At 49.6% G+C, this 15,354-nt stretch overlaps 1 protein-coding gene across 4 annotated transcripts in view; it reads right to left on the bottom strand.

Moving 5' to 3' along the window:
* GALNT9 (polypeptide N-acetylgalactosaminyltransferase 9) overlaps nt 1-15,354 on the bottom strand; it is a 413,877-nt gene that overhangs the window by 33,774 nt on the left and 364,749 nt on the right. For all 4 annotated transcript variants that reach the window (XM_077308381.1, XM_077308382.1, XM_077308384.1 and 1 more), the window contains one exon: nt 13,275-13,392. In XM_077308381.1, the coding sequence (XP_077164496.1) occupies nt 13,275-13,392 (118 nt within the window). The remainder of the gene's footprint in view (nt 1-13,274; nt 13,393-15,354) is intronic.

The following is a 15,354-nucleotide window of genomic DNA, read 5'->3' on the forward strand; positions in this document are numbered from 1 at the left end:
AAAGCAGATGCTCTAATGCTCAGCCATGGGCTCCTTGCCAAACATCTCAGTGAATTCCAGACAAAGAAGGCTGGAGCTACCATGTGGTTCCACCCTTCTCTACCTTGCTAAAAACATTCCATAAGAATATAAGCTCTGCTGGATCAGGCCAATGGCCCATCTAGCCCATCATCCTTTCTCACACAGCGGCCAACCAGTTCCTCTGGACAACCAACAAAAGGGCATACAGGATGAGGCCTTCATAAGAACATAAGACCTGCTGGATCAGAACAATGGTCCATCTAGTCCTATCTCACGCAGTGGCCATCCAATTCCTCTGAGTGGCCACCAACAGGGCATAGAGGTCGAGGCCTTCCTAAGAACATAAGAATAACCCTTCTGGATCAGGCCAAAGGTCTATCTAGTCCAGCATCCTCTCACACAGTGGCCAACCATGCCCTCAAGATGGGCAACAACAGGGCACAGTGGCCGAGGCCTTCATAAGAACATAAAAGGAGCCCTGCTGGATTGGACCAGCGGTCCATCTAGTCCAGCATCCTGTCTTCCACAGTGGCCAACCAGTTCCTCAAGATAGGCAATGGCAAGTCTTCCCCGGCTCTGCCTCCTGGCTCTGGGATTCAAAGGCTTAATGCCTTTGAACATGGAGGCTCCCCTTAGTCATCATGGTTATTAGCCAGTCATAATTTGGATATTCTTGGGCCAGTTGGGAAAGCAGCGCAATTACACTACAGACATTGCTATTTGCCAAGATGGAGATCCTTTCTAGATGACACTGGCAGATGTTAGGAGACACACGCAGGTGTTACAGCACCTGCAGGTCAGGTATCTGCATAACATTAAAGCACATTCCAGTGGTTCTCTTTTTATCTCCTCCAAGCTCCATCGAAACACGGCCCTTAGCCAGAATACAAATCGCGCTTCTTGCAAAATTTCATAAAACAATCTGGTTTCCATGCCAAAGCGTGTGTGTCCCGTCCCACACAGAAAGAGGTAAATCTATATTATGCCCACCTGCACCACACTATTTATCTTTGTTGTTCAGCACACCAGCTCTGGCTGGCAAATCCATTAGCGGAATGACACGGTCTCACCAAGGGGCTATAAATTAGCATTTTAGCCTGAAGAAATGCCACTGATTTCAGACAATGCTCTGGGATGGTCAACGCTTGTCCGTCGGCTTCATCGTCGCACAACAGCTGGCTTCAAAGAGTGGCTTAAGACCTTTCTCTTTTTGGAATCGGCAGCCCCCGGGCTGTCTTTTCAGAGGTGTGTGAAACCTTCACTGCTAACGGGGAAGGATGAGATGGGCAGGGGGGAAGAGGATTCGCTGGGGTCAGCTTTGTACTCTCTCATCTTTAATACCTGATGAGGACAGCAGCAGAGTCTGAACTGGGTTGAGTTGCAGGCAGATCTCAGATGGGATATCAGTCAGTCTTCCTTTCCCCTCACCTTCTGGTGTGACTGCAATTCATTCATTCATTCATTCATTCATTCATTCATTCATTCATTCATTCATTCATTCATTCATTCATTCATTCATTCATTCATTCATCCATCCATCCATCCATCCATCCATCCATCCATCCATCCATCCATCCATCCATCCATCCAATTTCTAGCCCACTGCTCTCGGGAACCGGCTCACAGCGGGTTACATAAAACCCCATAACATTACAATAGTTCCAGATGGCAAAAACCTTATTATTAACATAAGATTTTTCAGAGGCAGCATGGGGGGCCATGGGGGGGGCAGGTGTTCAAAGCCGAGATGTAATCGCTCTAACTGGAGAGGGGACCTTTAACATTGGCTCTAGCACCAGCCCTGACCATAAACCTGGTGGAAGAGTTCCCTCTTGCAGGCCCTCCGGAAAGCAGAAAGCTTTGAGCTGAGGCAACCTGCTTAATCAAATACCTGGAGACAGCCAGTCAACTGAAGACCAGAGCAGCTACAGGAGATAACATAGATTTGCATGTGCAAGTTCAAGCTGATGGAAGTTTGGATCAATCAAGCTTAACTCATTGTCCATGCATGCTCCCCATAAGTTCTCTTAACCTACAGATTATTCTTCTTTCTCCTTGCCTCCAACTGTAAAAGGTGGTGTGCAGCAGGGGGATTGAGCCTGGAATTTCTGTCCTGAAACCATGGCCCTGAAGGAGGAGGGGCCCATGGCTCTGTGGCTTAGTATGCAGAAGGTCCTGGGTTTAGTTCCCAGTTTCGGTCCCCAGAATCTCCCGTTAAAGTGAACAGGTAATCGGAGATACGAAAGACCTCTCCCCTAGACCATGCAGATCTGCTGCGGTTGGACTTTCTCAATGAACACACTTGGCAGTAGCTACAAAAGCAGTAGATTGAGGTTTTGAGTCCAGGGGCACCTTTAAGACCAACCCCGTTTTATTGACTCAAACTTGGGTAGGCTTCAAGGTGAAACTGTGCTCCAACTTTGTCCGGCTGCTTCAGACCACCCTGGCGACCCACCTGAATCTATCTTCTTTGAAACAGAAGCACTGCAGCTTTTTATCCTGCACACATTTTTAAAGGCCTCGTTTGGCGGATTCGGAGGATCTTTGGGGTTTTTTAAACCACCCTTGACCTTTCATGCTTCTACCCAATTACCCTCCTTTGACCCACCCCATCAATTACCATAGCAGTCTGCAGGTACACGGCAGTGCAGGGCGGGGGAAGAGGAAACGGGAACCGCAGATTCCGCAGCCTAATAATTTGTCGTGGAAACCAGGCCGGTCAGGTAGCGACACTGACAGAGACTAAAATGGTTTTCTGCTGAGCTTGCAGAGCTCTTTCTCCTTTGGAGGGCTGCCTAACTCCTGCGAGGCCGGAACCAAGAAAGAACCAGGAAAACAAGATACAAACAAGATACAGTGACTCGACAAGGGGTGCTGCCCTCATCTGCCATTCCTTGCCGTCGCTGCCCACACACTTCAACCACTGCCCGGAATATGCTGCAGCCAAGGCCCCTTTCTCCCCAGTTCCCCCAGCATCCTTAAATGAAGCACGGCAAGACAAAGTATAGGGGTTAGGGCTGCCATGGGAAAATCCAGCTGGAAAAAGCACATGGAAAGTTCATTGACCAATGTATGAGGAATAGGCCTGGATCTGCCGCGTTCATGCTGCACTCCTAGGAAGGAGGGCAAAGAAGCCACTGGCAGAGTCCTTAAGACAGCAGCAGGGCACAACCTGATTAAAAAGTAAGAAAAGGTTTATTTAGGAATCAACATATTTGATGGGGGGTTAGGGCTGCCAAATCCAGGTAGGAAACTCCTACAAAGCACTATGGGTGGGGCTTCCAAGCAGTGAAGCTGACTTTTCAGTAAAGAAAATGATCCTGGAAATTAATCCCCCACACACAGACACAAGCTTTGCAGAAGATCTCAATGGGATCTTGGAAACGAGGGGCTGTTTTCCCTCGAGCTGATGTAATATGGCCGGCACGCCAGTTTTATGAAAGTGACCCCTAGAAGCCACATGGAAGAAAGCGGAGCATCTGCAGGCAGCACAGTCAGGCTGAGATGTCTAAATACAATGCCCTATGGGGGAGGGAGGGGGTGGAGGACACGCTAAGCCTTGATCCTTCCACTGCCGCTGGGTTCTTTCACCATCACTGCCACTTTCCACGTAGGGAAAAGATTAATCCAAAGTCAGTTGAAAGGAAAGAAAGGAGGGAGGGAGGGAGGGAGTAAGGTTGGAGGGAGGGAGGGAGGAAGGAGGGAGGGAGAGAGAGATGAGGGAGGAAAGGGAAGGAAGGAAGGAGGGGAGGGAGGGGGAGGGAGGGAGGAGGGGGAAGGGGAGAGAAGGAGGGGGAGGAAGGAGTGAGTGAGGGAGGAGGGGAGAAAAGGAAGGATGTAGGTAGAGAGTGTTGGAGGGAGGGAGGGAGGGAGGGAGGGAGAAAGGAAGGAAAGTGGGAGGGAGGAGGGAGGAAGGAAGGGAAGGAGAGGAGAGGCATTAAAAACCAGCTCATCTTTGGAATGGGTTGGAAAAGCAAGATTAAATTATTTCCTATCAATTAATTAATTTTGGAAGCATCCATGGTTGTCAAATCACGCACGCGCACACACACAGAGCCAGTCGGCAACCTTAGAAAGTTCATTTCTGAACTACATTATGAACTTTTCAAAAACGGCCACCGCTGCCTGACTCAGCTTATCAGTAATTTAATATGGAATGAATGTGCTCAGTTTCTGAAGGCGAGGAGGAACCAGGGGTGAGAAAGTGAGAAACACTTTGGAAGACAGGCGGGGGAATAAGAAATCCCTTAGTAATCTGCGCTGCCACTTCGGCTAAAGTCTGTGCCGGCTCTCTGACCCGTAGGTGTAAATCCCCCAAGATTCCCCTGGGCTGGCATCCAAAGAGCTGGGAGTCTGTCTCCAGTCTCCTAAAGGCTGACACACTCTTACCTGGTGATACATCAAGACAGGTAGCCAGGCAGGCCAACCTGTCCGTGGCACTAGAAAAGACCAAGAGTCCAGGAGCACCTTCAAGGCTCACAAAATCGATGGCAGAGAAGGCGCTTTTGTTAATCATTGGGTTAGAATGCGAGTTCATCTGAACTTATATCAGGCTTTCTGGATGGCCCTGGAAGGGTATTTCCAAACGGGGGAGAGTTAATTAATTTTTAATATATTTTAAAAATGTGTCAAACACTTGTCAGATGATATGACCTTATATAGTCAAGTTGACCCACCTACTCCTCCTGAAATGGCCAACGATGGGCCTGGAGGGGGGGGGGGGGGAGGGGTCCCAGGTGAGCATGTCCCATATTCTGCTTCCCAACTATATTCTGCACCATCACGTCACTGCTGGGGTTTCTTGAAGCCGGAAGGGTTTCTCAACAGAGCCAGCTTGGTGTAGTGGTTAGGAGTGCGGACTTCTAATCTGGTGAGCTGGGTTTGATTCCCTGCTCCCCCACATGCAGCCACCTGGGTGACCTTGGGCTCGCCACAGTACTGATAAAACTGTTCTGACCAAGCAGTAATATCAGGGCTCTCTCGGCCTCCCCTCCCTCACAGGGTGTCTGTTGTGGGGAGACAAAGGGAAGGCAAATGTAAGCCACTTTGAGACTCCTTCAGGTAGATAAAAGTGGCATCTAAGAACCAACTCTTCTTCAGTAATATCAGGGCTTTCTCAGCCTCACCTATCTGCCTCCCCAGTGAAACACCTGTCAAAAAACCCAAGAGTTGATTCATCCATCCAAGGAATGAAAGCCCTCCTCGGTCCTCAAGCTAAATTGGTGGGTGTATTGGAGAAGTGACAGAATATTTTAATGGTGTTAGTATTATTTTAATTGATATTTGAGCCTGCCTTTTAAAAATTGATGTTACCCATGCTGAAATTCGTGGGAAGGGTGGGTTATAAAAAGAATGTTTATAATTATTAGGCAGAGGATACTAGGCGAGGAGAGATCAGCATTGGCAAGCAGACAGGAAACCTAGGTCTCGGTTCAGTCCAGGAGGACGCATTGTCTTCAGCATCATTATGAGCTTCAATTCACCAGTCCCCAGGTTGGCATGTACACAGCTATGCTTCCCAAATATATTTTGCATTATCTGGGGTTTCCTGAAGCCTGAGGAATGTTTCAGGGGTTTCTCAACAATAAACAAGTGGAGAAAAGCTGCTCCAGGTGATCGCTGGGGATCTCCCAGAGACAACTGGAGAAAATGGCTGCTTTGGACAGTGGACTCTGGCATTATACTCTGCTGAAATCCTCCTCCCCAAACTCCAGCTTCCTAGTGGTAGCAACACTCCAGAGATTCATAAAGAGATTTTCCACGTACCTAACCCTTGAACATGTAGTGCTGGGAATCTCCTGCCCACAAAGCAGAGGCTCTGCCACGTACCCGCAGCCGGTCCCTAGTACACAGCCCTCCCTCTGCCCCTCCCCTGCCCCACGGAGTCCTCCTGTCTCCCTCCAACATTTCCTTTCCAAATCCGGCGTGGCCTCCACAATGCATCAAACCAGTCACGGCTAATTTATTCATGGGACCTGACAGTCATCCGAAAGCTGGGGACGGATGCTGCGGCAAAGATTGACGCTTGCTCATATTTCCGAAGTCCCATTTGACCTCCAACAGCTGCTAAGTGGAGGCGACTTGTCAGCCTCCTGGAGGAGGACCGAGAGATCCGTCTTCCGGGAGGACGTCGGGCCAGACACACAGTGTCAGTGAAACCACCAGGCAGGCGTGAAAAAGAGAAGAGCGAACCGCAGACTGGGGAAGGGGGACAGGGAAGTCTTACGGGGCCAGGGACATGGTTCTCTGCTGTGCCGCCCAGGAAGCTCAAATTGGGAAGAAAAGCAATGCCATTAACTGAGATCTGAACTTAATTATTCTCCCATAGACAGAATGCTAGAAATTTTTTTGGAGAGGGGGCAGCCAGCTGGGTGCCCTTGGGCTGGTCACTGCCCTGATAGTGCTGTTGTCACAGAGCAGTCCCGATAGAGCTCTCTCAGCCCCACCTCCCTCACAGGGTGTCCGTTGTGGGGAGAGGAAGAGAAGGCAATTGGAAGCCGCTTTGAGACTCCTTCGAGCAGTGAAAAACAGGGTATAAAACCCAACTCGTCTTCTAATTTTGATGTGACCTTGGGCCAGTCGTGTTAGAGCTGTTCTCTAAGAGCTCTTTTGGCTCCACCTCCCTCACAGGGTGCCTATTGAGGGGAGAGGAAGGGAAGGCGATTGTCAGCTATGTTTGAGAGTCTTCCATGTAGTGAAAAGCAGGTTCCAAAACCCAACTCTTTCCTTCTTCTAGGTTAGGTTGAAGTCGAGCACCTGGCCCAAGGTCACCCAGAAAGCTTCCCGGCACAGCAGGGATCTGAACACAGATCACTCAAAATTCCATACCACAATGCACCAGAAGGAGCAGAGGTGCAAAACAGGGGCAATTCCATGACCGTCTGAACCCCTGGCTCCCTGGGAGATGTAAAGAATTCAGAACCACTTGCTGTGCAGTCGACACACGCTTGGCGTTGCAGTTCAGCAGCCTGCAGGGGAGGCAGGTGGGTGCGCTGCTCATGCCGATAAAGCGGCAGCACATCTTTGCAAACACGGGAGTGACTTGCCTGCCTCCGAAACATAATAGGAGACGGTGACCTTACTTTAAAATGTATGGGATTTGATCAGGGAGCGCACGGAGCCTTTCAGAAGCGGCTCCATTATCAGTTAATGCAACAAAGGGAATAGTTCAGAGTTTAAATTCAGAGTAGGTAAACTGTGAAGCTATTATAAGTGACTGCGGTAGAAAGGGACTTCATCTGAAAAACGCAGCGAGTGTTCAAAGGAGCATGAAATCTCCTTATTCTTAAGCAGGGAAATCAAATCAAGAACAAAGCAAAGCTGGCCGGCGCTTTAAAATAAAATCAGAACCATAAAGCGCTCAAAGGACTCCGCTCTGACTTTAAGAAAACAACCGCCCGGCAGATACCTGGATGGCAGTGCCATCCAGTGGGGCTTGAAGGCTCCAGGGAATCAAGGCGGGATGCCCAACGCCATGCTGCTGTTTTCAGCGGCAGCCTCGGGTCATTAATTCTATGCACTGCAGTGACAAAGCGCATACTTCACGGCAGCATTTCTCAACATTTTTACCCTTGAGAACCCTCTGAAATATTCTCTAGGCACGATCAAGCAGAATATGGTTGGGAAGCAGAGCTGTGGACATGCCCACCCAGGGCCCCTCCCCTTCCCACGCCTCCAGGCCCATCATTGGCCATTTGAAAGGGGGGGGGGACAGGTCAGCATGACCTTATATAGTCATATCACCAGTAAATGTTTAACAAATTTTAAAAATGGCAGAAACTTGGATGGAGAAAGTGAAGAAGGGAGAACAATGCTGAGTTCTCAGGAAGAAAGGAAGGATCAAAACATCAGGGAAAAGGCTGTAGCTGCTCAGAAGAAACCCCATTTTAACTCAGGTAGATCTATAGCCCCAGGGAAGTTTTCAGGGCAAATCTGCAAGTTGAAATATGCAAAAACTGCAGGTGTGCATAACTGATCAGGATACCGAAGGTGTCCTGCAGGGGGCATCAGAGGAGATGGATGTTTAGCATAGATAACCTCCTGATGGTTCCTAATAGGCTCAGTTGGCTTTTTGAGCACACTTCCTCCCTGCTAGTCTCCAGCTGAATAGGAAGATAATTGTTGCTAGATAGTTAGGTCTCTCTCTCTCCCTCCCTCTCTCTCTCTTTCTCTGTCTCTATCTAGTTTTTTCTTTTTCAAATAAAACTATTTTATTCTTTAAGCAGCCTAGTGCTTTGCTTTGCCTGCGTATTCAAAGTCTGTCAGCACAAGTGGTATAGGGTAGCTCTAGGAATCTTTTGGAACTCTCTGGTAACCATAGAGTTGCCACAGCGATGACATTGCATGCCTCCCCATGTCCCCATTCCAAACCCTCCATTCTGTTGCCTGGCTCAGCCTAGTAAACCTACACTCTCTCCCCACCCCAGGAACGGACACTTGCAGCCCAGCGTTTGGGGCATGACTCAAGGCACCTGGGCCCCCGACGGCTCCCTGCTCAAAGCGACGAATCTGGAGAGAACCGATTTGTTTCTCCTCCTTGCCAGCTGACAGGGAGAAATCTTTACTGGGATGATTAACAGCCCTGTTGTAAAAAGATGGTTCATAAATTCCTTCTATTAGGTCAAATCATAAAGCAGGCTTTTAGTGTTTATACGCTCCCTTTTCTCAACAATCAAGAGGATCCAAAACGGCTGCTAATAAGGGGGCTTCTGTACGGCTTGTAAAGCACTCCAGATCTTTAATGAGACGGGGAGTAAATAACACACAGTCTGTTAGCGCTATTGATTTCTGTTGCCTCTAAAGCAACGTCGGAGCACGCCTGGGCTCAAAACGCAGGACTCCCAAAGAGAATTTTCAGCAGCCTTATAAGCATGCGCCGTATAAATGATGCAAGTCATTTACATAAACTTGCATAATTTATTCTGCTTTGGTTTGTGGACTCCATATAGCACTGAGGTCCCCACCCCCAATCTGGCCTATTGCCAGCTCTACCTCCAAAATCCTCACATATTTCTCAGTCCGGAGCTGCAAACCCCACTGGTAGAGTGGTTGTTGATTTCTTCTGGAGAGCCTGGGAATGGAATCTTTGACCGGCAGGCCAAGAAAAGGCTCTTCCACTCAGCCATGGGCCCTCCCTCAAGTATATAGTATATCACTTTACACTCAGAAGAAGAAGAGTTGGCTTTCATACCCTGCTCTTCCCTACCCGAAGGAGTCTCAAAATGGCTGACAATCGCCTTCCCTTCCTCTCCCCACAACAGACACCCTGTGAGGTGGGTGAGGCTGAGAGAATTGGGACTCTCACCCTTACAATTGGCTACCAAACACGCTCTGACCTGCAACATTCTAACGAATCAGAATGGAGGACCAAGGAGCCAGGTCCTGGTGCAAGTTCTCAGACACGAACTCTTATTTCACGATCCGGTTTGGTGTAGTGGTTAAGAGTGGCGGTTTCTCATTTGGTGAGCCGGGGTTGATTCCCTGCTCTTCTACATGCAGCCAGCTTGGGGACTTTGGTCTCTCAATGCTCGCTTCCCTCCAGGTGAATAACGGCTCCATTACGGCCCCTTCCCATTTATTTCAGCAGTTTCTAAGCCACGGAAAGACCACACCATTTAGGCAAGACTGCGTCTCGCTCAGCAAGCAGGTAATCTTATACTTCCCAGGCCCCAGAAGCAAAACCAGCCCTTCAGGAAATATCCGGGGTGTTTGTGGGTGGGTCAACAAAGACCTTTGGAATAACAGGTATCACTTAAGGAGGATTAGCGGAGGGCACCAGGCAATCTTCTGCCCAAATCAAGCTCATTAATTGCACGGGATTTCTTGATTCCGGTTGATTAAAACGAGTTCGACAAAGGTCGATCCGACACAGTGAAAATCTATCTCGAGCCCGCCGGCGTAATCCGGTTTCTTTCGGCGTGAGCAGAATGCTAATTTGTAAAGGGGGTTTAAAGGATTAAACGGGCGATCGGCTAGGAAGGCGGTGCTCCCCTCGTTCTGCGCTCCCGCCCTCGACCCAAAGCTCTTTGAACACTGCGCTGTTAGCGGTCAACCCAAAATCAAACGCAGATTTCTATTAAGTAAAGGGTGGTGGGGGGTGTTCCTGTGTGGGGGAGACCAGACTGCATTTTCTCCTAACCGAAAGGGTGCTGGGATTCCCACCAATTCCCTCTTTCTATGGCAGAGCCCCGATCTGGCCGTGCTCTTTCTAAGAAGGGTTGCTGCCACGATCCAGGTGAGATTGGGAAATCCCTTGCAATCACAACTCATCTCCCGGACACAGAGATCCGTTCCTCTTGAGAAGGTGGTTGCTTTTGGACGGTGGACTCACAAAAGCCCCACCTCTCTCCAAATTCTGCCCTTTTCCGGCTCCCACCTCCAATCTCCAGGAATTTCCCAACCTAGAGTTGGCAACAGGTTTCCCTGCTCCCCCTAGGACTGACTTCTGTGGGCTGGGAAAGACCTGGAGGCTTTGAGGGTGGAGCCAGGAGTGGGTGGGATTTGGAGCAGGGAGGGACCTTGGTGGAGATCATCCTCCAAAGCAGCCATTTTCTCCAGGCGAATGGATCTCTGTCATCTGGAGAGGAGCTGTCATTCCAGGGGATCCCCAGGTCCCACCTGGAGGCTGGTATCCCTATTCCCCCCCCCCCCGGCAGTGGCATTTCCCGGAGATCAGAGAGGCTGCAGTGGGAGAGGAGCAGAAGGAAGGCTCTCTTCCTCTGACAAAAAGTGCCTTAAGTGAGTGCAAAACTTGGCCTGCATCCAATACCGTGTCTTGCACACCCTTCACTGAAAAGCATGAGGAGAGCGTGTGGGAAAGGATCGTGCCCACAGCTAGAGCCATTCGAAGGAATTCCGGAGCTCTAAGTTGGGTAACTCCCTCACCCCCACCAGTCTATTCAATACAGAAACAAACCGGAACAAACTTTTACCTTGAATTGCCTGACATTCAACATTAAAATAATGTAAAAATAAACATAGCTACCCACTGCAGCCTAATCTGGCACCTCTGGATGTTCGGTGTCATAGGGGAGGGCGGTATATAAATACAACATGTAAATAAAATAAATGATGGTGCCACTTCTGGGGTTTCTGAAAGCCTGAAGAATGTTTCAGGAGCCTCTCGATGGTAAAAAATAGTCGAGAAAGGCCGGCTCGTGTTCTACAATAGGGGAGAATCGCTTTGACTTGCGTGGGAGATTTGCTTTGGCTGGCATCCTTTGTCAGAAATGGGTAGGGAGGAACGCTATTGAATGCTGCTCAGACCAGCCTACAGTGACTTGCTGAGTTATGACTCTCTCATCCAGCTGGTGGGACTGTGAAGCCATCGCAGCACTTTGGCACGTAAAACTATTGTGCAGACTTTGCAAGGATGAACTCCTCGGGGACATATTCGGGTGGGTAACTGAGCTGGTCTGAAGCAGCAGAACGAAGGTTGAGTCCAGGGGCACCTTGAAGACCAACCAAGTTTTATTCAAGGGATAAGCTTTCGAGGGCAAGGAAGGCCTGGCGCTCTCTCCGGCAGGGCCCATTCCGCACACGTTGGATAATGCACTTTCAATGTGCTTTTGCAGCTGGATTTTCCAGTGTCAAACACAGGATAATCTACTTTGAAAGTGCTTAGAAAGTGCATTATCTAATGTGTGCGGAATCGGGACAATAAGGATCTGTTCCCCCGGAGGCCATTGACTTAATAGCAGAGTCCTGCACAGTGCAGGGGGTTGACCCATGAGGCCCCTTCCAACTGTATTATTCTATGATTCAACATGTGTGTGGAAATGCACAAATAGTACAAGAAAACAGACAATGGTACAGATAGGAGGATCCCAGGTGTGATTGGCGGAAAGGCGGGATGAGACGGAAATCAAGGACGAGGGCTGAAAAAGCAAGGATGAAACATTCATAGCTGTCCCTGAACTCAACGGGGCCACCCCCTTGAGCAAAGAAGGCCTGCTCCAGTGCTGGGTACCGTCTCAAATGCCACCGTGCCTGACCCGTCCCAGCCCTCCAAAAGGGTAGCAACGCCACACAGCTCTTCCCCTCCCCACCACCGCCCCCTCTGCTGTACAGAGACGCTAATTCCCACTGCCTCCCGCTGCCTCTGAAGAGCGGCTCTGAAAAATCACGGCGAGGGGTCTTGAATATGCTAAGCCTGCGAGGTGCCGGGGAGTTGGATGAAAGCTGACAGGCCCCAAATTTAGTCTCTGCGGCAGTCTGGCAGCAATTTTGAGAGTCGGACGTAGCTTCTCAGGTCTCGGGAGCGTTTCTCCGCCGTTTCTAGGGCACTGATACCCTCTGCATCCGTCCTTCAGGCATGACTCCCTGCTCAGAGTCCCCTTTTGCAGCGTCTTGCAGAGCCCCAGGGGTCTTCTGAGTCTGGGCACAAGTGGCATTCCAGCCCTGGGCTGCCATACCAAGAGTTGACCGCGATGCTCACCTCTCTGGTGGCTGCCCTGCCTTCTGCCCAGAAGTCGCTGGAGGTGATGCGCTGGAAGAAACTCAGAACTGATCAGGGGAATTGGTCTGCAGTGCTGAGCGCCTCCGTTCCCCAGCATAAACGCTACAAAAAGGATCAGTTATTCGGCCGGCTTTGGGGACTTTCTGCGCCATCACACCTGAAGTCCTGTTTCTGCCCTTCCTCCACCCATGTCCCTTTGCAGACATGACCGCCACTTAGAGCCACCTCCGTCTCCTCTACAGGAGCCTATGGTTTCCAAGAGAGATCCTTCCCACGTAGGGTTGACGGTTGTGGACTGGGAAGTACTGGGAGTTTTTGGGGGTGGAGCCAGGAGTGGGGGGTATTTGGGGCAGGGAGGGACCTCAGGGGAGTGTACTGCTATGGAGTCCACCCTGCAAAGCCGCCATTTTCTCCAGGGGAACTTCGGATGGTGGACTTGACGGTGTTGTACCTCGCTGCCTTCTCCAAGCTCCACCTCCAAATCACAAGGAGGTCCCCAACTTGCAGCTGGCAACTCAAACACCCCATCCCAAGCTGGGGACCAGGAGGACCTGTCCGTCCCAATTGACACAGAAGGAGAACTCGCAATGCACTGCGTTTACAAAGAACATTGTTTTGGATTTCAGCCTCTAAAAGAAAAAAATCAAAAGAGGGTACCACCCGATCGTACGCTAACGAGCCTTCAAGGGTGGCTCTCGTTCAAGTCAAGCATCTTCATCCAAAAAGGCATAATCATCTTTGGAGGTCCTGCCTGGGACCAGCAGAAGGACCATGAGGCCAATCTCCTGCCACTCACCCTCATGCCAAGTTCAATGTTTTCTCCTCCGTACACCTCCATACCAGGGTCAAGCAGCCCGATCTCACCAAAGTATTCTCGGTCCACCACAAATGAGCAGCCGATCATGGCCGGGGTCCTGTCGGGAAGGAAGAGGAGGAGGACAAGAGGGGTTAAAGCAAGGTCCCAGCAAAAGAGATGGGTATGCAACTCTACGGTCTGCATGGTGTACAGCTGCCTTTCTCAACTTTTTTACAAATTAAAAAAATATATTAAAAATTAATTAACTCCCACCCATTTGGGAAACCCTTCCAAGCTGCGACAAAACCCTGGCTGAGGAAGCCTATTGTAGAGGCTGAGAGCCACACTGTCATATGGAGAACCGGATTTGGTTCCCCACTCCTCCACATGCAGCCAGCTGGGTGACCATGAGCCGACCACACTTCTCTCAGAGCCATTCTCCCACAGCAGTACTAGAAGATATCTCTTAGCCCCATCATGAGGAGTTTGTAAGTCGCTTCGGGACTCATTCAGTTAGTGAAAAGTGCGGCGGTTGTCATTTCTTCAAAGCAACTTAAAAAAAATCTGCATGGGCAATCAAATATCTAGTGGCCAATCAGAAGCCTTGTTCAGCAAATGACCCACCTGGCCCCACCCACTTGGCGGGTACCAGGAGAACCAGCTTGGTGTCATAGTTAGGAGTGCGGACTTCTAATCTGGCGAGCAGGGCTTGATTCCTCTCTCCCCCACATGCAACCAGCTGGGCGACCTTGGGCTTGCTGGGTAACCTTGGGCTTGCCACAGCCCTGATAAAGCTGTTCTGACTGAGCAGGACTCTCAGGGCTCTCTCAGCCTCACCTCCTTCACAGGGGGAGAGGTGGGGAAGGCGACTGTAAGCCACTTTGAGACTCCTTTGGGTAGAGAAAAGCAGCATATAAGAACCAACTCTTCTTTTTCTTGATACAGAGGGACCTCTGATCTATCTTGCTTGGGCCAGCAATGACTTTACAAGTTCCAAAGTCCTTTCCAACTCTGCTCCCTCCAAATATTTTTACAGAAGATGCTGGAACTGAACCCAGGACCTTCTCTGGATCAAGCTCACATTCTATCATTGATGGCCCTTTTTGCCAGCATTATCCTGAAGGCGCAAAGGTTTCCTTTCCGCAAACTGGCATGCAGCAGGGTGCCATCTTTAACCCTGCACTAGTGCCATCAAGCCACAGAAATTCAACGCAACCCTTACAGGGGGGGGGGAAATAAAATAACAAGTGCATTAGAAAGCAATTACTTTTTTATTTGCACAATCATTCAGTTTATCCCTTTATTAGACTCTGGCTACACAACTTGCCCCTAATGAAATTTTTAATACTGCCTTTAAAGAACAGCCGCCACCAAAACAAAAGCCGCTTTCTTACCGGGGACACAATATTTCACCAGGGCACAAACAACATTCTAATCAATTTGCCTTGTGTTCGATAATAATAATAAAAAAAAATCACGCTGGGAACCAAAAAACTGAATCCGAGAGTCCCCTGCCAAGAATATTACGGCTTGTAACGGCTTTAAAATACATATATATGATTGCTCAAAGCTCTAAAATAAACTTTAATGAATTAATTCCAAAGGAAGTTGCAACCCAGTTGGTGCAGCTCAGCTTGAGTTTAGGTCTGATGGCATTCGGGGAGGCGGGTCAGCACGAAAAACCAGATTCAGAATTAGGCTCCTTCAGATCTGGAATTTGAATTTCTTAATAAGGTGCTGAACACTGAGGCCTTGTGCTGTCCAGGCCCTGCGTATCTGAGGGACCGCTCTCCCCCAATATTGTTGCACTTTGCTATCACCAATACGTTGGTAATCCTTGACTCTATAGGTGCCTGTCTGGTCTCTACAAGAACATAGCCTTTTTGGCCTTGGCCCCAACTAGGCGGAATGAGTTTCCAGTTGGAATCCAGGCCTTGGCGGAGCTGTCAAAGTTCTGCGAGGCCTGCAAAAATGGCACTCTTCTGCCAGGCCTATGGTTTAGGCCAGGGGTAGTCAACCTGTGGTCCTCCAGATGTTCATGGACTACAATTCCCATGAGCCCCTGCCAGCAAACGCTGGC

The sequence above is a fragment of the Paroedura picta genome, chromosome 13 (genome assembly GCF_049243985.1).
Source record: "Paroedura picta isolate Pp20150507F chromosome 13, Ppicta_v3.0, whole genome shotgun sequence".
In the NCBI taxonomy this organism is placed as follows: domain Eukaryota; kingdom Metazoa; phylum Chordata; class Lepidosauria; order Squamata; family Gekkonidae; genus Paroedura; species Paroedura picta.